The 27222-nt window shown below is 38.4% G+C and overlaps 1 protein-coding gene across 3 annotated transcripts in view; it reads left to right on the forward strand.

Annotated features, from left to right (window-relative positions):
* Positions 1-190: 190 nt before the first annotated feature.
* CSMD3 (CUB and Sushi multiple domains 3) overlaps positions 191-27222 on the forward strand; it is a gene marked incomplete at its 5' end in the record, with an annotated part of 631488 nt that continues 604456 nt past the window's right edge. For all 3 annotated transcript variants that reach the window (XM_082045128.1, XM_082045129.1, XM_082045130.1), the window contains one exon: positions 191-368. In XM_082045128.1, coding sequence (XP_081901254.1) covers positions 191-368 — 178 coding nt within the window. The remainder of the gene's footprint in view (positions 369-27222) is intronic.

Below are 27222 nucleotides of genomic sequence, written 5' to 3' on the forward strand. Positions count from 1 at the left end.
GGAAGGAAAAGACACGATCGAGAGTAGCTGAGACTTTGTGCCCCCGTTGGAGAGATGGTTGAGTCCTCGTCAAGGTTGCTGTGGTATCCCAGAAACACCATTCACTCCGAGCTGTGACCGCGCACCATCAACAGCAACAACTCCGCTGCGCCTAGCCAAGGAATAGGAATCAGGAGCTCTCAAGAATAATATGAAAGGAATCTGCAGAGGGGAAATCCGTGCAAAGGAATCGAAATTAGCAGACTTTTTGGAAAGGGGATGTACTAAATGTGGCCGGCTGGATTTCATCCTGGTGAAGAAAATGGAGATTAAAAGTGGATTTACATTGTGGAACCTCGTCTTTTTATTGATGGTTTCGTGTGTGAAAGGTAGGGTAGCATTTGAGGGGTATATTTTTAGGGGTCCGTCTGCTTTTTGTCAGGGCGTTGCAAGCTCTCGCCTTATACCAAGGTATATTTCAATATATATATGTATCTTTAATTTTATATACTTACGCTGGGTACTTTGCAATGGAGAGATATAAATGATCGCTAAAGCGGGGAGGAAAGAAAGAGTTGATTCAGAGCTCTCTTCGGAGATAGGAAATGTATTTGCTTGCCAGGCTTGGCGTTCAATGCAGTGACTGAGCTGAGGCTCAATAAATATTCTTGCAGTATGCTCAAACGGAGACGTGAGTTGGTTCATATAGCCTCTAACTAGTATATTCAAGCAAATACCACCGTGTGACTTTTTTAAGGTGATGATAATGGTAGTGGGGGGCGGAATACCTACCTTTCTGGTTTTCAGTCGAGCAACGGGCTCTTTGCGGGAATGCCTGTATCGATGCACTTATGAGTTTAACCCGTTGCGTGGGGAAAGTTACGGAGGAGCCCGGCGTGTGCGTAGCCGTCTCACAGCCCGAAATGCGCTTCGCGCTCAGCTGTTTGTATGCATGCAGAGCTCCCTGGCTGTCGAAAAGGTACCTCAGCAATTCAGCCTTGAAGGCATGGTCTGCCGCTGGGTGCAAAGATCGGCACCTTTTCTCTTCTCTCTTTTGATCCCTTTTCCCTGATATATGTGAGGCTTTTGATGGGAATTTTTTTTTTTGGGGGGGGGGGGGCGGTGTCTCTCTTTTTTTTTTTTTTTTTTTTCGGGGCAGGGGCTATTTTGCTTGCTTCTTGCTTCTGTGTTCACGAAAGGAGAGTAAAAAGGAAACCTCTAGTTAGCGGCATAAATATCTCCAGTAAGTCTGTGTTTGCAGATAGTTAAGGAAAATGCTACACAGAGAAAAGAAGAAATACGTGGCTTGAATAATCTGCATCTTCAAAATTACACAGGCACCGCTAAACGGTGAAGTGCTGTTCCCATCATGCGTGCCTTCAGTAAAAGGATCTATTCTGCAAGTCCCCACAGTCGGCTGCCTACCCGAAATAATCTCCCCTTGTTTGTAGCCAGTGATTAATATCTGATTAATCACCCTTTTATCCCCCTCCCCATCCTCATCCCTCCTCGCCGCCACACTCATACACTCTCAGAATATTTAGTAGACATTATCGATCCTCTCCGAGTTTTTAGCCTTGGTTATCGCCTACAGAGGTTGCCCGCACTGGTGGGAAGGAGGTGTGTGTGTGTGGGAGGCGGGGGGGGGGGGGGGGTGGGTGTCATTCAAAGGCGTGCCTTCCCAAGCTGGCTCTGCCTTGGATGAAACAGTTTATTGTAGAGCTTTGCAGCTGCTTGTCCCCTCATTTGCATGGCGTGGAAAAGATAATTCGTGTTTCAGAGAGAGGATGTCGAGGGCTTTTATCTAATCCCACGTTATCCTGGCGTGGGGATCCAAGAGGAAGGGGCTTGCCCGCGACGTTAATGCACAATATAGTTACAGGCAGGGTCTCTGCGTTTATCAAGGCGAGCTGCTTCCTGCGCTTTGGCCCGTTCTATAGACGGTCTGTGATCAAAACCAACCCGGGGCTTTGGGGGCATTTCTTTCCTCTGGTTCAGTCCCCTGTCATTAACACATTCTCTGTGCGGGGTGCCATCATTTGCAAGTCACGGGCTCGCTGCCGGCGAGGTGTGCCGTTCCGCTCCGCGACGCGCGGCGGGCGCGGTACGGAGGAGCGGTGGCTCCGGAGCTGCTGCCGAAGCAGCTGCTGCTTTGTGAGCACAAGTCGCGGGGCGGCAGCATCCTACAAAATTAAAGACTCGGGTGGTTCTTCCCGCGTAGCGGTGGCCGCGGGAGCCGTGCAAGTTTCCACAGCACCTGTTGAGAATCCACTTCGCTTGCTTTTGGGGGTGGGGGAAGGAAAAAACACTGGACACTGAGGGATAAAACTGGGATGAAGCACCTGAAACAGCACAAGAAAAAAGAGAGAGAAAAAAAAAAGGGACTTTGCAAAACTGTCGCTTTCTCTTCCTGCTCACATACAGTCCCAGAGAGATGCGTGTTAGGGCTTGAGCTTCCCAGGTGCTGACCCTGACAGTTTCTGTAGACATCCCCCAGACTTTGTGCTGTCCTCTCTGCAACTGCAAATCCAGCAGGTCAGATTTTACATCCTGGATGCAGGCTCCTTTAGGCAGCCAAGCTTCATAGAGCTGGCTTAAACTCATTGCAGCAGTGCATCTATTCTGGGCATTCATATTTAGTTCTCTCCCCACTCCCATGAATGAATATATTTTACCTTTATTTACATTCCCATTGTGTCAGTACACGTTTCTGCTCCCAGAAACCTTGGCCGAGGCAAACAATGAATGAATACCTGCCTATTTAAAACATTCCAGATTTTGGGAGCAAGGTGAGTCCCTAGCTCCTTCATCTGCTCTACTGCTGCCTGTCAAATCCTTTTTACCACGCCCTACCTCCACAAACTCCAGTCCGTATCCTTCCTTGCTTAATCACCTCCATTGAATAGTCTAGCACCACATCACAGCACACAAACTGTTGCTGCGGTTCCTGTTATCCAGACCACTTCCACAGCTTTGCTTGGTATCTGCCTCTCAGGCCCTTCATACTTTTGTCATCATCCTGTGCCATTTTTCCAGTCTTGATCCACAGCTGTTTCACTGTTACAGGTGTCAAACTATCCCAGGGTGCTTACAGAGCCACGTTCATATCTGATTAATTATGTGCTTCTTGTATTTGTATATATCCATATAGATTAAAACAAACAAGCAAACAACCTTCATGTTTATCTATAAATTTGTGCCTCTTTGGAACCTTTACACAATACTTGGAAGGACTTAGAAAAAGGAGAAGAAAGAAGGAGAAAATGGAAGGAAGGAAATTGTGAGAACTGCTGGGGAAGGGGTGATGGCAAGAGCTTAAGAGGAATTCTGCCTTTTTCCATGAAAATCTTTAACTGCTTGTGCCATGGATCAGTCTCCAACAAAATTAGACATATTAAAAAAGCAAAGAAATGGCATAAGTGGAAAATGAGAGAAGGCACAGATGACACTGAAACAAACAAACAAAACAAATACCAAAAAAAAACCCCACAACTCAGCCCTTGGAAAATGCCAAGCAGGGTCATTTCTGACAATCTGCAAGGGATAATGTATACCATGTTCTTCTCTTTAGATTTGCAAGGCACCTAGAAAAGCTCCTTTCCCTTCTCCACCATCCTTCCACAGGAGAAATGAGAAGCTCCCTTTAGGCACAGGAGATACAAATCAAGCTTGGAGGAGCAGCAAGTGGAAACCTACATGCTCCAACTCCGCTACTGAAAGGGGAAGAGAGGGGATAAAAGAAAATGAAACTCAAATCCATGACACTTCTTTTATATGCAAAAATGAAACAAGCACTATCAGTGAGCTTTGTCTCCTGAATTTTAGGAGAGAAATCATTGATACCTGCACCCCTTTGGTTTGGCAGCTCCCCACCCCCAAAAAAAAAAAAAAGTTTGTGATCTGTTTGCAGAAGCAAACCAGGGAGGAAATCGGGAGAAATTACTAGAGACCACAAGACTCCTCTATCTCTTCTGTTTAGCTGTCGCTCCAAGACAGACAGGATAGAGCACTGAGATCTGCTCATTTGTCTGTCCAGCTAAAATGAAGCATTGCCTCTGCTGTTGCTTCCCAGTTTCTCTGTTGCAGTTGTGACAAGCGGAACAAGGACAGCTTTCAAAATAAAATGGAATGAAGTAGTGAGATTTTAAACTGCTGATTAACAGAGGTGATGAGAAAATGGAAAGGATTTCCGTTTCCATTGGTGGGTGTCTGGTATGTGGGAATATTTAGGAGGGACAAAGCGTGTCCTGCTTCTGTCAGCCACCTCTGCAGTCCCCCTTCTCCCTCATTCCCACCTCAGCCCCGTTCTCTTCAGTCTCCGCCAGCCCCTCCTATCTCTTCCTTCCCAGTCACTTGATTTGTGGGGTTACTGGCGGTGGCTTTCCTCAGTGGGGCACGGGTGGGCGCAACAACGATTGGGCGAGTAACAGCAGGTTCGGGTTTCCTCATCTCCAGATGGTAGCTGCTGCTGCGTCTTTGTGTGTGTGTGTGTGTGTGTGTATGCACGCAGGGGTGCAGGGAGACACCGGTTAGAGAAGAGGCAGCCTCTTCCTTCCTTTTCAACTCCTCCGCACACGCTCAGCTCCTTTTACGGTGCCTCTTTCCCAGAAGCTTCCTCAGATCACACTGGTCTCCTGCTCAGGGCACTGGGCACAGCACCTAAGCGATTTTTTCAAGCTACACAGCTCTGCAGGGTTGTAGACTAAGTTGCTCTCTCTCACCCCCGCTCTTCTCCTTCAGAGCTGAAACAAGGCTCCGCTATGCCCTCTGGCCGGCACACGGCTCTTCCTTCTTCTCTTCTGCAGGGTAGAAAAGAAGAAACACACAAACCCTTTCAGCAGCATCAGCAGGGACCGCTTCTCCCTCCCTTGCCCGGTAGCATTAGGGACCGGCAAAGGGCACAGAGGAAAGTCCCCTGCAGTCTACACTTTTTTGTTGCGAGCTGCAGCTGTCGCAAGGCGGAGCCGGCCCGGAGCAGCAGCAGCCCTCCGGCCGGCACACCTGCGTTCGGCGGCAGCTGGACCGACACCGACACCGACACCGACACCGGTACCGGTACCGGTACCGGTACCGGCACCGGCCTCCGCAGCCTCCGAGGCGGCCGCACCCTCAGGGAGTCCTTCTAGATATACTCCCATCGTTTGGCTGTCCTGTGTGGGGTTTTTTTGTTTTTGTGTGTGTGGGTGTGGGTGTGGGTGTGTATGGGCGGGCGGGCGGGCGGGTGGGTGGGTGTTTGTTTTTGTTTTGTGTGTGTGTGTGTTTTTGTTGTTGTTGGTGGTGGTGTTTTTTTTTCTTTTATTTTTTTCTTTTTTTTTTTTTTTGTAGCTCTGTGACTCCCTCAAGTCTTTTGTTTGTAAGTCTGAGACAGCATTAGGATGGTTGGTTTTTTCTTTCCAACACACAGAAATAGCCCCTCACTCCCTGAGTGCCTGTTACTCGCGGGAGTGGGCTGGGGCTTCAGGCAACCATACAAGCTGAAGAGGGACAGGTTGCATCTTCAGCTCCGTTATCAACATCTTGGTTTGCAAGCATCAGCTCACAAGACTTAAAGACCTTTGTTGATATGCTTTCAAATCCCTCCTTTTCCAAAACCCCTGTGAAATAAATGTAGCAGAAGCTTATAGTCTACTTGTTTGTTTGTTTGTTTTCTTGTTTGTGGCTTTTTTTTTTTTTGTTTTTGAGGAACAAGTCAAGTAGGATTGATTGCACATCTAGCTTAGTAGGATTGATTGCCCTTCCCTTCCCTTCCCTTCCCTTCCCTTCCCTTCCCTTCCCTTCCCTTCCCTTCCCTTCCCTTCCCTTCCCTTCCCTTCCCTTCCCTTCCCTTCCCTTCCCTTCCCTTCCCTTCCCTTCCCTTCCCTTCCCTTCCCTTCCCTTCCCTTCCCTTCCCTCCTACATGCTTTACACTCTGCACCTGTCTGAAAGCACTGAATAGTATGAAAGCTTGTAATAATATCCACATTATTATATCTGGTGATGTTGATGTGTTATACAGGTCAACTTCAAAAATTTGAGATTTGTAACCATTGATTGCACATTGATCTAGTAAAGAAGGAGAAAAGCACAAAATTGTTTAGAGAAACTTTAAAAGAATTTGAAATATCCTGCAGGGATGGCTCAATTTGCATGATTGTAACATCCTTTCAGATAAAAGGTTATGAAAAATAAAGTAGCCTTGTATCCCCCCTTTTTAAAAAAACGGATGTCTTGGGCACTATCTAATTTTCAGAGGTACTGAGCATTTCCAATTCCAGCTGTCTCCAGGAAGAGTGTGGGGAACTAGTTAGCACCTGTGAAGCAAGGCCAGGTCCATTGTTATGATGCTGGGACAGAGACAGATCGAAGGAAAACATTTATAAAATAACTTATGTAAAATGTTAATTGTATAGAATCTGATAAATTTGAACTGGTAGGAATAGGAAGGCCTTTATGATCTGCTGCAAAAATTGTTTTTGCCTTTTTCACTCACAGAAAACTTCAATTCTAATTCAACAGAGTTGTGACATCTCAGACTTAACTTCTTCTGTCATTTGACTTGTATTTCTGGACATAGTGGTTAAGATTGAAAAGATGGAACAAAGCCTTTGTGGGAAATTATTTTACGAGATCACTCTAGAGCAATCTCCCACAAAAGAACAGTCAAAGAACAGACAATTTGATCTAAGGTGGCGTTTTTTTCTTAGGTCCTTATAATTTTAGGGGTGCTTTGAAGAAACAATATTTAAATAACAAATCAGAGAGGCATATGATAAAATTATTTATCCAAGCATTCCAAAGCTATAAAACTTAACTCACCATTTTGACTGAATAATTTTCATGCTAAGGTTTATTGAAAAATTCCAGAATTCTTATGGGAATTTAACATGTGCCTTTCAAACAACTCCACAGATGAATGTTTCCTTCTCAATGAAATTGTACAATTTGTCTGCAAAAAGAGAGAATCTTTGCATCTATCAAAAATTCAAGGAACAATATATAGTGATGATCTTGGATCTAAATGGAATGTTGCATAAATGTAATGTACAGGAATTCACCTACTTCGTAAAAAAAGAATAAGAAAAGCCTAGTACTGCTAGGAAATGTTGAACATCTGCTTCCCAATATCCAGCTATTCTTCCCAGAATTGAAATGGATGAGGTTATGGGCTATGACAAAGACTTTTTAAAAGAAATATGCGCACACACGGAGGCATGCCATATTTTTGTAGATGTTTAGATTTAGTTGTTTAGTTTTCCTGGGCAGATTTGCATTTATACTATCACTGCCTTGTTCTTACAGGTCATGTAAGATTTACTATGGCTCCATAATCCCAACATTGCAAGTGCTGAATACCATTGTAAATGTCAAAGAAGGAAATAGCGGAAATTCATCATCTCCTTCCCAGTGTCTGAAATGTTAGATAAGTTTATAGATCTAGGAACAGTGTTAGACAGGAAGACAGAGCCTCCAAGTATTTGGGAATGGCATACAAGGGATTGCATCAGGACTGGTGCTCTCACAGAGCGGTATTGTCAAAAAGGAAGGTGAGATGCAACCAGCAGAGACACAGAGAGATGGACTGACCATTATCCTTTGGATTCTACAAATGGCACCATAGCATCATGTATCGTATTCATATTGTATTACAGAAATAAGGTGAAAAATGATAGGTAACTTAACCACACAGGGATTCACAGGGTGATGAATTCTCACCTCCTGAGACCTGTAAATAACAAAGATTATCTTTGCAATAGGACTAAAGGAATCTGGAGGCCTGAGGCAGAAATGACTGAGTAATTACTTGGACTATATAGATGATGAATCGCTACTTCTGGCCTTGAATTCTATTTTGTCTGTTTCCCATATCTGCATGTCTTATTAGTTTTATATCTTTATGTATTGTAACTTGTCTGATTTCATTCTCATGGAATTGTGTATACACATGTCTACACATACATACATAATATATACGTAAAGAAAGTATATCCATATACTTGCTTATGTCATGAAAAAATTCAACAGACTACACTGTCATCATACAAACGTGCACATAACAACTTGAAATGTATGTGCTTCTTAAGTAACTAATTACCTCTTAATTTATTGCCTATGTCCAATCTCAGAAGGAAGTTCTGCTATGATACATGACTGATTTCACTAACAAAACAAGAGTGCAAGTAGTGGTAGCTAGCAAATGTTAGGAGGAAAGCTTGATGAAAAGAAAAAACACCAGTTACTAAATACACTAATAAAAACTGATTCTAGCACATTAAGAGTTAACTGACACAATTATTTATTCCCACTGCTTTTGAAAAGTTGTACCAAATATAATTCCTATAAAACTGTTTTTAGTAGAATGAAAACTTCTAATCACCTCTCAAATACAGAAAAAAATGTCTGCGCTATTTTCTCTTTCATTTTAATACTGGCATTATCATTCATTATCATTTAAAGAGGTTGACATATCACACCTCAGAGGTGGCTGTATTTCAGTGACACTTAAAAGATCCCTCTGTGATCATTATCTTCTTACAGAAGTGTTTTCAGACCAATCAAGTAGCTATCTGCAAGTGTAGTTTGGAGTCCATACATAAAATGAACTACACAAATGCTGAATATGGATATTCTTCTTATTTCAGCATAGCATTACTTTTATTGGGTTATCATCTATTCAAGATATGTAGTTACATTTCAAAATGCTGAATCATCCCGCAAAACCAAAGCACAAAAGTAGGGAAGTTTCCACATTTATTTTATTGTATTTATCTTCTACTAGCATGTTCTTTGTGTTTGCCATCATCTCAGAATCTAAACCCATATAATATACTGAGCCAAATCACAAGATCTAAAATATCCTGGAAAACAAGTGTGCAAATCCTACCTAGTTAACTAAAGGTGGAGGTGAGAAAAGAATAGGTTTTTGGCCACGTCACATAGTGAAGACAATTATCTCTGCTGTAAAAGGTGCTTTTTTCATGCATCTCCAGGTGCATGTGGGAACACAGACATGCACACGCATGCAAATGTGTGTGTGCACATACCAGAACTTCTGTTAGCAGCCTTCTGTAGCTGTGAGCTCTATCGAGAAGAACCTATGCTCAGTTCACGACTATCTCGTCTTCTGTGTTCTCCCTTGAATATATCTACGCTAATCGACATTTATGCTTTAATCATATGACTACTGCTATTGACTTTAGCAATGTTTATTGCATGACATGGCAGTTTTAATGACCACAAGGAAAGAAATACATGTAATTCATAATATGTAACTAAAAGGGCAAGACATTTTCTCCAAAACCTTTACATCAATATAGTGCTCACAAAAGAACTTATCTGATTAGAGAATTTTCATCAGTCTAATACATTGAAGCAACATGATACAAATTGTACTTTATCAAGTGAATGCTTTAGCAATATTCATGGCAACTATTCTTCCCTTTAAAGACTATTACTAAAATGATTTACATTTTTACAGCATTCATATTATTTACTAAATATGAAATTATTTCATATGAAACTGCTAAAAGATTTTATCTTTAATTAGACCCTTCAACAAACAGTCCTGGAACTGAGAAAAAAATCAACATTTAATGTTTGATGGGCTTGAAAAATGTTCTCTTACAATTAAAAGAGGGGAATTGACTCCTCAATCCTCAGTTTCTTGCTGTCTTCTTCAAATTAAAAACAAATAGGAACATCATTACCTACTCCTTTCCACATTACTTACAAACTTGTGCTTCTCAAAGCTATTTATCTGAAACAACAGCAAGCAACATAATCAATGCTTAATATAGAATGAGTTCAACAACATGGATGACTTCTGTATGCCTGCCTCTGTAACTTTCCTAAGGATATATTTCCAAAATTCCTAAGTCGCTCTAGTACTACAATTGCAGGTCATAGAAAATTGTATGAGTTTCAACACTAATTTCAGCTGGTTTTAAATTAAGCTACCCATAAAAAAACCCCCACTCTCCTAAGCTCTATCTATATATTTTTACTACACTCAAATTCTAGCTCATCAGCTAGCTCCTGTAATTTTTCCAATTTATCTAGCCTCCCCTGCACTTCTGGGCTCCCTTCCCAAAATCTCTTCCCAGTCCAAAAGTACCACTGGAGAAGTCCCAAAAACATAAAGCCTGCAGTAAAATATAGAAAGTTCTCTTCAGTTTCTATGTCATTTGTAAAGTCCTTTTGTGGCCTAAACTAATAAGTATGTAAGAGTAATCTGTTAGGAATCTAAATATCCTCCCAGCCTTAGAGACATAGATTAGACTTACCTTTTCAGAATGTTCTTTGAATTTTAAATCATCTGCAAGAAGGCAGGATTTGAAGACTAGACTTTCAGTTATACTTGTTTTCATTCTTCTGTCTGTTTTTGTTTTGTTTTGGTTTGTTTTTTTTGGTAACCAAAATAATACCCCTTCATCCCAAACAAAGAATGCCAAAATAATTACAGAGGTTCTGCTGAGCAGATCCTCTCCTTAGCTTATATCTGTGGCACAGCCTGACTCTAGATTGGACATTTGTGTTAACTCAGCTGTCAATAGATTTCAAAGAGTTGACCAGTACAAGAGGCCCCAAAGGGAGCAATTTGGAACAGTAGCTTTCACAAGTCAGGAACATAGCAAACTCTCCTGATTTCATTGAAATGCTCAAAGTCAGTCTTAGAACAAGGGAGTAACAGAATCCCTACAAATCTGGCCTTGTTTTACCCTATGGGATTAAAAAAAAAAAAAAAAAATATATATATATATATATATATATACACTAATATATGATATTCTGTAGAATTTGTAGTTCTGACTTGTCTGTCCTGGTCATCCCAGAATGATTATATCAGTAAAGGATATAGTAGTAATATTAGATCTGTAAAATTTTCCTTACCATATCATGTGGAATGTTTAATTGCATACACTGGAACTTGAAAAACATCTTGGATTTCCAAAATATACCAAGTATCCAAACTTTAACCATTTGATTCTATAGTGCTTATTTGTATGCAAGGATTTTATCTCTAAGTTACTGCTAGGTTTCGACCTTTTTTAATCATGTGCTTTTGTTAACCAAAACACTACCGCTTCACCCCCCCCACAAAGTATTGTTGGAATTTAGAGTAAGTCTGAGGTAACTAAAAGGAAAATTGATAATTTATTTTAAAATGTGGTACAAAATACAATGAACATTTAACCATCATTAATGAATTTGCAGATTTTTCTGAAGATACAGCTGTACTTTACCTGAGATGTTTTCTGAAGAACATTTTCTTCCTTCTTAAAAGATTTAACTTTCTGTGTTATTAAGCCAGTACACAGTGTGCTGTAGGTGAAAATCCTTTGTCCAGACTGATTTGGATACATTTAGTTGATAATTTATTTTTTTCTTTCTCATCTCATGTTTCATTTGCACAAAGTTTATTTGCACCATCTCTTTTGTACCACACTTCTTTGTGTTTTTAATTCACAGACTGCCTGGGGCTGGGTTCCGATTCTTTGTCTGGTACACTTCGATGACTGTGCATCTTTTGAGTCATGTACCATTGATTTATCCTGTTTGCCCACCTCTTATCAGTATTTTAAATATAAAAGTTATCTACTTGAATATCCACACTTTATAGTCTTGGTGCTTTTTGGTTTTGTTTTTGAATTAATACTATATTTCTGTCTCATTTCTAATGATGGTTCAATTCATGTTACTAACAGTATTGCTATTTCATATTGCTTTAAGTCTTTCTATTCAAGACTTCTTACTCTCAAGTGAAATTTTGAACGAGAGTGATCATCTGTTCAATTATAACCTTATTGAAATAATTACCAGTAGATTATTTTAGATCTTCTCCCCACTGAAATGAAGATTTACCATTGGCTTTCAGCAGAACAGAACAGATCGCTATAACACACTAAATGCTTCTTAGCAATACAGAGGAGTTTATTTAGGATGCAACAGCTCTACAAAACTGCTCATATTATGCATGGGACTAAAGTGATGAAACTGAAAAACTGTAACAGTTGAAATCCCTCAGATTCTTTTTGGCCAGTACCCTAAAATGGTATTAGAGCTAGTGCACTAAGTAATTGACACTCAAAAACCTTACAGGATTTGGTCCATTTCTGTTCACTGTCTTATGATGGTAGTTAAGTGAGTCATAAACAATGTTTCAGACTTTAAGATTATTATCAGATTTTATCACATTTTTTGAATCCTTTTCTAATTAATCATTCATTTATAGAGATGGCAGGAGAAATACTAGAATTGCAAGATGAGAAGAAATTCTAAAATCCATTTTAAAGTCTAAAGTAAGTAAGTTCAAAACTTTAGAAGACAATGAGTCAACAGTTTATTAACCAATTACATTTATTTAACTGTGATTTGGTCTAGAAGTTGGCAGAAACACATGAGAAACCCTGAGAGTTTAAAGTTTCTGGCTGATCTCTAAATCAAAACCAGCTGAGTAGATTTAAATATTTTGTGTAAACAAATTTGCATCCAGGCTGCTAATCTGCATGCCAGCTTTCAGTTTGACATTTTCTGAAATTATGGAAAAATGCTAAGCCCTTAATGCTAAATGGAGTTCATAATGGAAATGCTGACAGAGCTGTAATTACCTGTATTGTGATTTTGCTGAAAGCTTCTTTATCTGTCTAATATTTCACAATGGAGATAAATACATAAATTCTTGAAAGGAGGAAAAAAAGGAACTTTATGTTGGAAATGCTAAACTGTAGCAATTCTATATTTTCTTCCAGACGCTCAGTTATGGAGGTAGAAGTGACAAATAAAAATTGGAAAAAAAGATGTAGCTCTTTCTGTGAAACTGTAAAAGCAGCCAGTGATGCCTGAAAGTCTAACAAATTTCATTTTTCAATCTTTTTGAGTCACCTTTCTGGTAAGGTATGAGTAAACAGATCCAATCAACCATTAATATGGCAATGAGGAATTATCATAGAAGAAATTTGTCATTGACTTGACATGGAAAAAAGAAAATCCCAGCGAACAATGAATAAGAGATTGACATTTCCCTGCCCTCATAATGACGACCTGTGCAAAAATGTTCTGCACTGGGGGGAGAAGAAAATAGAAGATGATATGTTTAGAACACTTCTCCAGAAAATGAAGTGGAATAATAACAATAAGAACGAGAGTAAGGTAGTTATCCGGACTCTGTAATTTAGAAACTCCATAATCAAGAAACTCCATTATCTGCCAACTTTATAGCAGTCTTGAAGTTCCTCTGGTAGAGTTTTTTTTCTTGATATCTTTTTCATTCCCTCCATGAAAATATTCTCCCGTTTGCTCAGGTTCTAACCAGCTGAAAAACTAGACAGCATTTTCTCTGCAGACACTGCTTAGGATGGATGACTCAGGTATACCAGCCTTACTCTATCTGCACACAATATCTGTGCACTGGCCATGGCACACCTCTGTCCCTGCAGTACAACTACCACACATCATAGGAGCCCTTAATTGAAACAGAATGTCCTCTAGCATTTTTGGCTCTGTGGTTTGCTGTGAAGATGAAATTTGTTTCTCCAAATCTCCTACAGCAAGGACTGACACAGCTCAAAAAAAATATCCTGAGGAAAACCAAAGGAATATACCCCTCTGGTACCCTCTTTCCTAACTGCTACCATCATGAAACAGCTGCTTCAGTTCTAAGATCAGTTATTTGCTCATTTCTGTATCTTCACTTCTTGAGACAAGGAGATTAGGACTCCAGGCAGTGCTCAAGATGTACACCAGAGTGTTCTGCGGGAGTTCAGTTACACTTTGTCTTACTGTCCCTTGCTGGACTTAAGTATATATTTGGAGGGGAGTAGCTGGAGAGCAATCCTCCAGAAAGGGATGTGAGGGACATGGTCAATAGCAGCTCAGTGTGAATCAGCAGTGTGTGTCCTGGAAGCAAGAAGGCAAACCACATCCTGGGGTGCATCAAACACAGCACAAGCAGGTGGCCAAAAGAGGAGATTGTCCCACTGTATTCAGTGTTTCTGTGGCCTTACCTTGAGTGTTTTGTGAAGTTCTGGGCCCCACAATTTAAGAAGGATGTTAAGGTACTAGAATGCATCCAGAGGAGGCCAAAAAACTCAGAGGAGGCCAAAAAACTGGTGAAAGGGCCAGAAGTAATGTCTTATGAGGAGTGGCTGAGAACTTTGGCCTTGTCTGTTTTGGAGGAAAGGAGGCTGAGGGACCACCTCATTGCTCTCTACAGCTTCCTGAGGAGAGGAAGTGGAGAGCAGTTAGTTTAGCTGATCTTTGTAGGACACTCCAAAAATTTCTCTTCTTCTTTCTCTTCTCTTCTCTTCTCTTCTCTTCTCTTCTCTTCTCTTCTCTTCTCTTCTCTTCTCTTCTCTTCTCTTCTCTTCTCTTCTCTTCTCTTCTCTTCTCTTCTCTTCTCTTCTCTTCTCTTCTCTTCTCTTCTCTTCTCTTCTCTTCTCTTCTCTTCTCTTCTCTTCTCTTCTCTTCTCTTCTCTTCTCTTCTCTTCTCTTCTCTTCTCTTCTCTCTCTCTCCTCTCCTCTCCTCTCCTCTCCTCTCCTCTCCTCTCCTCTCCTCTCCTCTCCTCTCCTCTCCTCTCCTCTCCTCTCCTCTCCTCTCCTCTCCTCTCCTCTCCCCTCCCCTCCCCTCCCCTCCCCTCCCCTCCCCTCCCCTCCCCTCCCCTCCCCTCCCCTCCCCTCCCCTCCCCTCCCCTCCCCTCCCCTCCCCTCCCCTCCCCTCCCCTCCCCTCCCCTCTCCTCTCCTCTCCTCTCCTCTCCTCTCCTCTCCTCTCCTCTCCTCTCCTCTCCTCTCCTCTCCTCTCCTCTCCTCTCCTCTCCTCTCCTCTCCTCTCCTCTCCTCTCCTCTCCTCTCCTCTCCTCTCCTCTCCTCTCCTCTCCTCTCCTCTCCTCTCCTCTCCTCTCCATCTCTCTTTTTCTCTTCTCCCTCTCCCTCTCCTCCCTCTCTTTGTCTTCTGTTCTAATATTTGGGAGGCTTAATTGCCACAGAACAAAAAGTCGATCTTTTCAGAGATATGTTAATGACAACTCTGACATAGAAACTTTGAAGTTCCAAGTTCAGCATCATGCAGGTATGATTTAGATACGTTTTTCTATATGTGTATTAATCTCTAAAACTCCCCTACTAAGCATTTGCACACTCATTCAGTTTGTGAGAACATTCTGGAGTTCCTCAACTCTGGTGTATCATTTGATTACCCAAAGGAGCTTAACATCATCCCCACTCTTGAAAATGTCACTCCGTGCTCCTCACTCCATTTGGATGGAGATGTGGAGGAAAACTGATCTCATCACTGATCCACTTATGATTCTTCCTCATCCAAGCATGTGATCATTGAACCCTATTCTGCTTCTTATCCTTTAGCCAGCTTTAAGTCCAGAAAAGGATCTTTCCATCTATCCTGTGGTAACCTATTTTCTTTAATAACCTTTTGTGGGGAGCCTTGTCAAAAGGTTCTTCTATGTTGACAATGGCTAAATATAAAAGTTTAGTTATTCTAAGAATTCCCTTTTGCTGGATGACATCTTTAACAAAACGCATTCAATTGGAGTAATATTTTGCCTCTCATTCCTCCTTTCATAAGTTTGAATACAAAACTGTATATCCAGAAACAGACAGAGGGCAAGAGCCATAGCCACTTTGCAATACGTAAAAGATTAGTTCAGCCACTTGAAATGTTTGGGAGATCTGTTGAATGGCCAAGCACGAAGGTTCAATACAAAGATTCAGGCTTGTAATCACAGTTTCACAGAGGTACCTAAATGAAGTAAGAGTGTAAACCTATGGACGGAGCTTCCAGTGTGCCTCTTTCTTGAGAGTTCCCTATTGACAGCCCACAGAAATACCAGCACTTAGCACATTAGCTGCTGTTAATGCAGGTGGAGTTCAATCCTTTCATACATTAATATGGAGAACATAAGACCTAATCTACAACTCTCCACTCCGGTCTTGAACCTCCTGTCTAATAGTTTAGCCATTGAAAGGAGGATGAGAATCCATCTCTGGTCCAAAACATCTGACTTACAAGCACCCAGCCTCACAAAATAAAGCCTCAAAACCACTGGAGAAGAGTGATACCTGTATATATTACCTTCTCCATTACACAAAAGAGACATAAATATTTTGTGGGCTGAATCAGAATCCTTTCCTTGGTACTTCTGAGGTAGGATGAGATTGTTTGGTACTTTAATAAGAGACTTGAAAAACATATTTCTGGAGTTGCAGGAAATTGTGCTGATTCTGTTGGAAGCACGTTTCTTCCTAGAATTTGAACCAAACTACTACTCAGGGCAAAGTGCTAGAGATACTGAGCTGTTGCAGTTGCCACATTTCAGATGATATGTTGCTGGCATGTCTGGTCCTGAAAGATTGCATGGTATATTTCACAGAATATTTTTATTAGCCTTCATCTGCTGGCTAAATTCCAATTTGGATAATTACAGTCTGCTATCTAAATTCTCTAAGCAGGGTATGTTAAATAACCTTCTACACTTCCTTTGCTAATCTTCTGAGGGGCATTTCTGTGATTTATTAAATAATAGTTCTGCTTAATCTAAAAGGCAACTGCTTCTAGAATCTAGGGGAAAATGACTGTTTTAGAAGGTGTGTTGGCTATTTAGTGCTCAGTGATAAAGTGATAACTTACATAGTTGTGTTGGTGATGCTTGCCAGGTAGGAAGAGTTCTTCAGCACTGTACAAAAAAACCCACAAACAACCAACAAAACCCCCCTACCTCCATATCAGGATAAGTGAAATCTAATTTAGATTTGGTAGAAACATTTTAGATAAACAGTACAATATCTTCTACCTAAGACATGAGTGCAAGCCTGGAGAAATCTACATAAAATATTTTGGAAAACTTACAAGATTTTGAAGGTTTAAATAAAGATTTCTTATTCAAGATGAGGGATAAATACACACAACTGTAGTACACAGGAAAATGTAGAAAAGTGTAAAGATGTGCAAAACTTTCATTTTCTTTGCTTGAGATATGAAAAATATCAAAGAGACAAAATTGGTCACTTGGACTAGCCATGAAGCTAAGTCTCAGTTTTGTAATAAATGGATGAAAAAGACACATTTCAGATATAGTTGATAAGATTTTGCTAAATCTAACACATTCTAGTTAAGTTCTTTGTTTCAATGTGAGAAAAGAAGCAAAGAGAAAGAAATAAGAAAAATAAATAGGTCAAATATTAATCACATTGTTGTTCAAAGTGCTTTTAAATCCTTCTAATTATTGGACTAGTTTAAGGATAATTTGTTGAGCTTCAGTGCATTAAACTGATATTTGCTTCTCCCTCTCTGCCCCATGGTATTTATCAAAATACGAAAGAGACAGGAAGTAAAGGGATTCCACAGAAATGTCCTGCCTCAAAAGATGCTTTAATGTTCAGTATCTCCATCTTTTCTCAGTTGTCACAGTTGTGTTAACCTAGTAGAAACCCTTTCACATATAATTTATTCCAATTTTATTTACCTCCTGCAGAATACCCTCTGTCAAGTCAGAAGAAGATTTTTGCTCTTTATGTAGAAAGGACAGCGGTGCTAACATTTTTGTTTATGATTGTTCCACCATGCATTTTGCAAACTATCTACAGCCTCACAGTAAAAGTTTATTTTTGTGGGTTTTACAAAGAACAATTCAGTGCAATTAACACAAGCTCTTAACATTTCTATGGATGCTGCTACTGTTTGGCATTATTTTGGTTAAAGACAAAAACATCATAACAATGCTCACATAGTAACTCATGTCTGCTTGAACTACACCTAAGCTCAGTTTCATGTGTTTAAAAAAGCACAATACCAAGAACATTTTATATGCTATGTGTAAATTAGGTATTCACAGGACTGATGTATGTCTGCATTGAATGGAAGCACGATTTATGTTTACAGACCTTCGAGAAATAATTTAAAACTGATTTAAGAAAACAGTGTTTTTACAATGTCAATGTTTTTCATGATTGTAATCTCAAAGCTTGAGGATTTCTGTATTTCTCTGATGTTACAGAAACATAGAGACTTTTTGGGCCTGGTTATCATTATGACTTACTGTTGCCAAAAACTGCATTAAATGCTATTTTGGAGTCTCCTCCATAACAAAATTTTCACTACCTTAGTTTCTTCTTTGAATACAGAATTAATAAATATGAGTGTCATAAAACATGCACAGTTCCAAAACACATAAATGCATTCTTGCAGGTAATGATGAGGAGAAAAGCAGAGTAAGTTATTTTCTCTGTTAAACAGCTTCCTCATTTGGGAGTTAGTTAAACTTCAGGTACTTTGGTTTGCAATTTACCACTAGATTGCCCCAAAAAATCAGGATATACATTGTAGTTCGAAATGCACTTTGAAGTCTTCAGTTCTTTACAGTTGTATAAAAAATTGGCATCAAGAGAATTGCTACTGTCCTTTGCTGGAAAAACAAAACAAAACAAAACAAAACCAAAAATACAGTCTTGAAATTAATGAGTCAAATATCATCTGCTTTAATTACAACAAACAGATAGAAATGATTTATAATTATTCATAAAACCTATTTATATGCCCCTTCTAGGGTTATTATTTCAAGATTTTTTCAGTTACAAAACCAGCAAGTTAAAAAAAGCAATTAATATCATCCTATTTCTGCATATTAAGAAACAACAATGGTTTGTTTTATAACTGTTCTGACAAGTAGGTGGGTCCAAATCCAGTGCAGACAACACAGAAAATCTGAATTTTAAAATCAAGCTGTGTTGAAGGATTTATTCCCAAGCTTCCAACTATTTCTTCATTTTTATCATTGTGTTTCACTAATACATGCTGTTAAGAGGGGCAAATAAGTTTCTGGGAATTAGATTTTTTACTAGGAGAAAAAAATAATTCCCTTCAGACAAACTCTCAGATAATGTGTGATTTCTACTAGCTTCAATGAGATTTAAGCGTACATCTTACTGCTTTTTCAGTAATGAGGTTCTGAACTTGCTACTGTACTGTTTGAGAATTAGAATGTCCAGTATTTTAAAAGTTGTCAGAATAAGAGTTCTTTCATACCTGGAAGGGGTACTTCTGAGAATTTTCCTACTTTCGCATTTGTATTACTTTTCATTTTGCATTTATGCATGAGTTACTTCTGAGTTAAAACCACAGCTGAACAACTCTATCAACTTTACCTGTTAGACCTGCATCTGCTCAGTGTCTCATCTTTCTGAGCTTGCTGACCATTTGTGATAGCTTCTGAAACTTTCTTGTGTCCATTCATGCAACTCATGGAATACCACAATATAACCAAACTTAAAAGTGTTGAAATAATATACTTCCTACACCTCAGCTGAGACACAGCAGATTCTTGAATTGCTGTTACACAACTACAAAATAAACACATGAGCATGTGTATATGTGTATTTCCTCTTTTATTTACTCCCAGCTGTGAACTGAGTCCTCTGTACTAGCTCTTTGTGCCTTTTTTGTTGTTGTTGTTGGGGTTTTTTTTGTTTGTTTGTTTGGTTGGTTGGTTTGGTTTGGTTTGGTTTTGGGTTTTTTTGTTGTTGTTGTTGTTTGGTTTTTTCTGTTTGTTTGTTTTGTTTTTAAATTTCTTTCTCTCAATACCTAAAAAATGTTTCACTTTCAGAAAATGGAAGGATAAAAAGAAAGGTTACCCCTCTGCCTCTCATTCTACAAGTTTCAAAGACTCGAATACAAATTTCAGAAAATAAGTTCTATATTTGCAAAATTAATAAGAAAAAGTAATTGTAACTTGTTTCTGCATTTTGAGAAAAATGTATTGCAGGTTTCTAGTTAACTGTAACTAAATTAAGGAACTTAATTTTTTGCCTTTGAAATATTATTTCTCTTCCCCAGTGCAATTCAAACACCTGGGTATAGGAACTGCTTATGCAATCTCACAAAAAAAAAAAAAAAAAAAAAAAAAAAAAAAAGTTATCATTTCCATTAGAGTTCTTTTGGTAGGTGTTTTGTCGGTTGGTTGTTTTGTTCTTATTTGAGAAGAAAGTTGAGGATAATTTTTATCTTTCACATGCCATGGATGACTTTCCCTGTTGGGAGTGAGAAAAGAGGAAAAAAGAGCCAAATGATCCTTATGTGTGTCGTTAGGTCAACATGCTCTGGACTGACTCCAGATATGCTGCTCCATATAGACAGATAAAGGACAGTCTGAATTTCAGTTCGTAATACACTTCGTGATCCCTTGGGTTAAAAGTTGCTACTTACATACAAACGTTCCTTCAAGAGCAAGGCATACAATTCTTGTAGGCATCCTCCTGTTGTTTTCTGCCCCCAGCCGTGAGGTTTATCTGCTGATGAGCCAGCCTGGCCACTCACCTGCACAGAGCAAGTGGAACTACAGGGAGCACAAGATGCTTCTCTGCAGAGCACAAAGCAACCACACAGAGTGGGGCATCCTCTGTGCTAAGTAGGCCATTTCCCACCATATTATAACAATTTCACACTACGTTATATTGTAAGCCTTAAATGATTGAATGTCCCCTTTGAACACTCAAAGGTTTCCTACTATGCTAGCTCACTATTATTGCTTTTTACATTGCCTTGTGGCAAATTACTGGAACATACTGTAAGAAAAGGAAGATCATCAGCATCTTATTTGCATACAAATATCACATTATTTTCAAATTATCCTCTTTATGCTTCTCATTTTCCTAGGATGTTTTCTGCAGCCTGTATGAAGTTTGCCCATTCTATCTGTATTCTCCTAATAATTCTTTGTTGCATAACATAACAGGTTTTTTTTTTCCTACTTTTATTCCCTAACTGAATAGAAGAGCTAAATTACAAAATGGTAAGAACATCAGCAATATTTCACTATTGAATTTTACTGATTAATACCAAGCTAGTCAGAAAAGTTAAGAAAAAAATGGTCTGAACTTTCAACAAAAATGCAGCTCTTCAGTTTTTTATGGCATAAAAAAATGTTTCAGGATTGCTTCGGTATTCCTACCATTGTCGCTCAGCCTAAAATGTATAGGAAATTTCTCAGGCTTATAATGCTTTTGGTAATATCCTGTGTGCTTTCCCCTTCACTAGAGAAGAACAAGAAAATGCAGTCATAATGAAGACCAGTTTCCCTAGCACCCGGCTCCCTTACTCTAGTATGTTCATGGGTCCTTTTGGCTCACGCCTCTTATTGTATTGTGCTGGTGTTGTATGAAATCATTCGTACTTTGCAGGACATGTGAATGATAAGGGAATGGGAGGTGATTTTTCTAAGTGGAACACAATGAAAGAAAGCTAAACTATGTACAGTTACAAGTGCCTTCATTATTGATGATGTCTGAACTGCAGACATACTGAGTCATAATGGGGAATCACAGCTTCAGGGTTCTGTATATCTCAATGCAAAATCATTCAACTCAGCAAAGTTAAAGCAGAAGGAGGTCTATTTTAGTATATTTTCATCTGGAAAAAAAAAAAAACTTTACAAGGAAGTTTACAGCACAATAAATAGATTTCTGTTCTATGTCAGTTCTGCCTTATCTTGACCAACATTCTTTAGGCAGTGACAGTTTTTGTGCAGTATATAATATTGACATTAAACCTCTGATACAGAAAATGTATTTACTGAAGGATACTCTGGTTGCAACTTTTGAAAATAGGGAAATACATAATTATGACATTTCTTAACTAATTTATTCTTGAGTTTACTGTCTGAAAAATATCTCAGCTGGTGTTGTTGATATTTATAATGGGGAGTGTTGGAATCTTACTGTGTTAGCAGAGAGAAAAAGTTAACAAGAACTTTGAAGCAGAGTCTTTTGTCCTTTGCTTCATGCCTATACATGTCATATTAGCAAGGATGTAAAACATGCACAGAAGCAAAATAAAATAGCTTTTAATGAAACTGTTAATTGTTTCACATATTCTACATGAGGTGAGTACTCTAAATGAGTCATCAAAGCTATATACTGATCAGCTTTAGTTACCGTTTGCTCAGCCATTTTGTTAGGGAGGAAACAGGACAAAATAGTTACTTAAATAAAAGATCCAATCGCAAGTCTTCAAAACACAATATCTCACAAAGATTACCACGAATACTACACTGTTTCTGGATTACATGCAGTTTCTTGCACTGCCAATACTGAAATAAAAAACAACCTCCTTCAGCATTATGTTAAGTATGAATCCAAAGTTCATTTGGCCCATTGTAGAATTCACAGGGCTTCAGGTCCACAGCAGAAGCTCAAAATAAGAAAAAACACACTTCACAGATACGAGTAGCAAAACACAGGTAAATCCAGCACTAATTGTTTAGAACTATAGCACAAATAAATATTTATTTTTTATTGCTAAAAAGAAATTACAATGTTTGATCATATAATAATGACTTGACATTCAAAATAAGCCACAAATGTCCTATGTTTGGACTAGTGGAAAGGGAAATAGGTGTTCAGGGCAGAAGGTGACACCCAGGCAGGTGGTCTGTCCAGTCATTTGGTTTATTTTTATTCTAGGAAAAAAATCTTAGTTTTCTCTATCACTGATCAGGAGCAGCAAGTTTAAAATCTGCACTTAATGCAGTGTCAGCTAGTAAATCTTGGCACTGTTTTGATGCATTAGTAAAGAAAAAACAGAATACTAGTTTTCTAATAATCTCTGACACAGCTAACTTATTCTTACAGCTTTTCATAATGCTGCTTAGACATAAAAAATGTGATAGCCCTTTCTAGTTTGTGGATGTTGAAATATGTTTAAAAAGCTTTCATACTGACCATGAGGTTTTTAATTGCTCTTGTCTTTTCAGTCTGTCAAGATCTTAGTTTTGACATGCTTTTATATTATTATAGGGTTCTAAAATGCTTTGTTGTAATTAAGACTCAGGCCAGGTTTTCTTAGTGGTTTCTTCATGTTCTCTGTTTCAAAGTGATTTATTAGAAACTGGGATTATTCATAAGATTCATGCTTTTTCCTAATAACAGCTGTCTTATCTTACACATTTCTAATTGAATTGTTTTGTTCACAATGCCAAATATGGTTTTCTCCATTTTGGGATAACACCTTACTTTCAAACACAGACAATGTAAAGACACAAAGATGCTGGTATAGGAACTCATTGTCCGGAAGTCCACCAAGACAACAGGAAGCGAAATGTAGTATATGTAAGGTAGAACTGGTAGGAAGAAAAAAGAAGAAAAATGTTCCTAGAACAAATTCTAGAGACAGTTGATTCAGAACATATTGACTAGACATAGTCTGTGATACCGTGATCCTGTGTGCTTATTATTTTTTTAACTCTATCACATGTTTCACTTTGGATTAGATTCTATCACATAATTTATTAACAGTTGTTATTTCATCAATATATTAAGTCCATACAAAATCTTCAGTCATTAGCACTACCACACATTACATTCACACGTCTTTCAATGCCACTTGCAGACACCTTTCAGTCTTCCAGTCCTAGGTGTTTTGGGTAGACTTGGCTCATTTTGGGGACATTCTCCTTATCAAGGTGTAACCTATTGTTTATCAATATCATGCTTAAGATACTTTCTACTTCTGTGAACAGGTAAAATAAAGTTTTTGCTATTTTTCAGGCACTCAAAGCATTGCTATGATCGGTTGCTAGAGAGAAAAGAGAACAGCTAATTCAGGACAAAATAACAAAAGACAGAGTCAAAGCTATACCTTTAAATTAAACACATACAGATACTGACTTTTTAATGTAAAATAACTTTGCTACTTACAAAATATCTGACAGATAAGCAGTGCATCAGAAAGAAAGGAGAAAGGGAAAATGTCTAGAGCTAAAATGTTAATCTAATGGGTGAATGCATGTAAATTGATAAAAAGTATAGGATATCTAGAAGAGTGAAGAGACTGGCTCATTTAATCTAAGGTCTTGCTGACAAATTAGTGTTGCATAGGGTTTTTTAAGTTTTGTTTTGCTTTGAAGCCTTCTGGATTCTTTCAACTCTTTTCAACCTCCGTTCAAACCTTTTTTTCAATGTACTCAGTCATTTCAGTGGCAGTCTTTAAACCACCTTTAATTCTGCAGTGTCATCTCTGGTACAGGCTGAGTACTACTGTATGCAGTTTTCTACATATGACTGCACTGTTAATATTATGTAATAGCATTTCTTAATGATCTGTCTTACATATTGATATACCACCCCATGATTTAGTATCTAGCAGGGCTAAAATTTTTAATGCATGTTTCCTTATACCAGTATCATGAGGGAATCCGGTTGCCTGATACCTTACCTGTAGGTAGGTCTTTCTGCAAGTCAGTTATGGGCCAGATTTTTTAAGGATACTTAAGTACCTAATGATGCAGGCAAGTTCCTAGTGTAACTGACAAAAGCCTAAATTTCTAAGTAACATTATTTCAATAGATATTAGGCACTACATTTTTCAAAATCATGTTGTGAACTATCTGAATTTCCAGATCCTAAATGTCTTTTAAATATCCTAAAGAATTTTTAAAATTCCTAAGTGACTTTCCAAAGTTACAGAAGTCTTTGGTCAAGTGGAAAGCTAAAGCCATGCCTCCTGATTCCAGGAGTCTTCTGTTAACATTGGATCTATGATAAATCCCCTGTTATATGAGTAAATGTAGAACACTAACCACATTATCTTCCATATCTTACTGTGTATAAGGGAAAAATCTCCAGGAGTTGTTTGTTTGTTTTTTTTTAATATTATTATAAATTGCTATTTTTTTCTAATAAGACATTAGGTTGCATACCACTTTTCAGTACTGATCTGCCATCTGTGTCAAATAATAAGACTACAATAATTCATAAAATAGAACTGACACAGATCTCTAATTTTTTTTTTTTGTGTTACTTTTTCTGACAAACTTTAAATCTATCCCCTTTATTATGTTAAAACATTAAATGAAGGTAGTTACCAGTGACATACATGTACATACAGTCAAAACCATTGGCAAAAGATACATATACAATGAATGCATATAAGCACCGTTAGTATTGACCAAAATATGCAAATAACTGTACTTGCATAACTAAAGTGCAAGATCTGGTAAATTAGTCTGGTAAAAAAGGAATTTGTATTGTTTTCTTTAACATACTCTATGAATGAACCCTTTTTAGATGCTGCTTTGCTACAATTTGTCCAAACCTGGTACCTGTTAAGCAGCAGGTGAGACCACCTCACTTTCTGGTGATCAGCACCATCTCATGATTTCCTTGTGCTCCCTAGTCTGCACGTCCTTGTGCTATCTAGTCTGCACACATATTGTCACATAGTAATGGTGGAAGCTATGCACATATTTAAATCAGTGGGTCTAATTATCTACTGCCTGGTGTTTTTGAAAAGCACAGTTGTTATAAAAGATACCAACTCATAATTTTGCATTTTGAATGACAAGAGCAATTTATGTCCATTTTTCAAAGAGATTCATGAGAAAAAAAGATTCACGGAGATGAAGAATCAAACCTCGTCTCTGTGGCATTCTTGGGATAGAAATAAACTGGACTTCAAAAGTTTTTAATCTCTTAAGCATGTTTCAATAGACTGGCTAATGATTAATCAAAATACATGCAACAATACCCTACCTAATTAACTTCAAAGCTGGTTGGGTTTTTGTTGGAATTTTTTATATTCAAGTTCAAAAAAGAAAATATTTCTCTTGAATGTCACAAACAGCTTCAGACTTTAACTGGAATTCCATCATATTTTCATTAATTACAAATCTGTAACAAAGAAAAAAATTTTTTTTTTTTTTCAGAAAAAATACAACTAGCTACACAATACAGAGAAATAAGCAGAAATCTCAAAAAATGGGCCAGACTTTCATGCCCCCACTTGAAATCCATTCTAATCTGTATGTAAAGAGGCCAGCCAAAAAGCCAGTGTGGAATGATCACTGTTGCAATGAAGATCATACTAAAGTATTTGTTGTTAATATGTTTTTCCACTACATTGCTACTGTTTAGTCATGAATAGGTGTGTAAGATGCTGACTATTTTTTAGCCCCATCTTTTAATTGCTCTTATAATCATTTTGCAATGATAAAAGGGTCTGCAAGGTTATAGAAAATCAGATCAGATGCAGAGTAAAGGAGACGTAGGCTCCAGTATTTGTCTTCCACTTTCATATCTCAGTGTTTCAGGTGCATGTAAATGTTCTGTCTTGATATGTAGTTGCTATATCCATTACAATATACACTTTAAATAATCTTTTTTTCCGAGGTTTGGAGGTTTTTGTCCGTGCTTACTATAGTTGAATTTGCCAACAGCTGTCATAATACTCAAGGCAGGGAATTCTACTTATGACTTTACAGCCATCTTTTCTTTTGGTGTGTAACTCAGGAGACACAGAAAGAGAAATTACTTAAGTGATTGTTAGTGTCTGAGTTAAAGATATTTTATGGCTTGTATTCTTGTTTTTCCCTTCTGACCCAAATAATGTTACTTCTTTTCATTTTTTTTTTTTTTTCTCTTCTTTTTGCAAAACAGTAATAGAATGACTACAAATGGACGACTGGAGAATGCCCAAGAACTATAGTCTGGTGTTAGGGAACTCTAGAATAGAGTTGAATTCCCTTAGGCAGAGTAGAAAACTTCTTAACCTAGAAGAATACCATAATTATAAAGCTTCATTTTAGTGTTTCTGGGTTTTGTTTGTTTGTTTTTTCCTCTGGGAGGTTTTTAAGGACAGAAAGAGGAATGGAGTGTTACATTTATGTGGTATATTAAGGGTAAAGTTGAAACCCTTATAGCATTTTACAAGAGACCTAGTCTATTAGATGTATTTTGAGAATGCCAAGTAGTTGTTCTGATGATGTGAGCAAAGGGTGGCTTTGATCCTGTCTGGGTCAAGTCCAAGCTAAGTATCAGCTGCTCAGCATCTCAATCCCTTCCATACTGAAGCACAGTAAAGCATGTTCAGAGTGGATTTTATGCACCCAAAGAACTTTGGTACAAAATACTCAGTAACTTTGAGTATATTTTCTTCCACAAACAAGACACCAGTGGAAAAGGAGATTTCTAGATCATAATTTTCATAGAGATAAAACATAGGTACCCACATTCCATTTTTTTTTTCCAGCAGCTAGGAACACACTGGAAGGCAATCTCTTACAACAAAAACCCCACATTATTTAGTGTGGATGGGTAGCTTAGATGCCCAATCCATCTCTTCCTAATGCTGTCCTATCTTGCCGAATGTGACTTATATGACTTATTCTGTTTTACATAAATTATTTTACTTGGTAACTTCAAAAGTAATAAGCAGGAATAAGAAAACTAAACCCAGAGCAGTATCACAACTGATGGTGATTCACAACAGA

This window comes from Streptopelia decaocto, assembly GCF_964273445.1.
Source record: "Streptopelia decaocto genome assembly, chromosome: 2".
Taxonomy (NCBI): Eukaryota; Metazoa; Chordata; class Aves; order Columbiformes; family Columbidae; genus Streptopelia; species Streptopelia decaocto.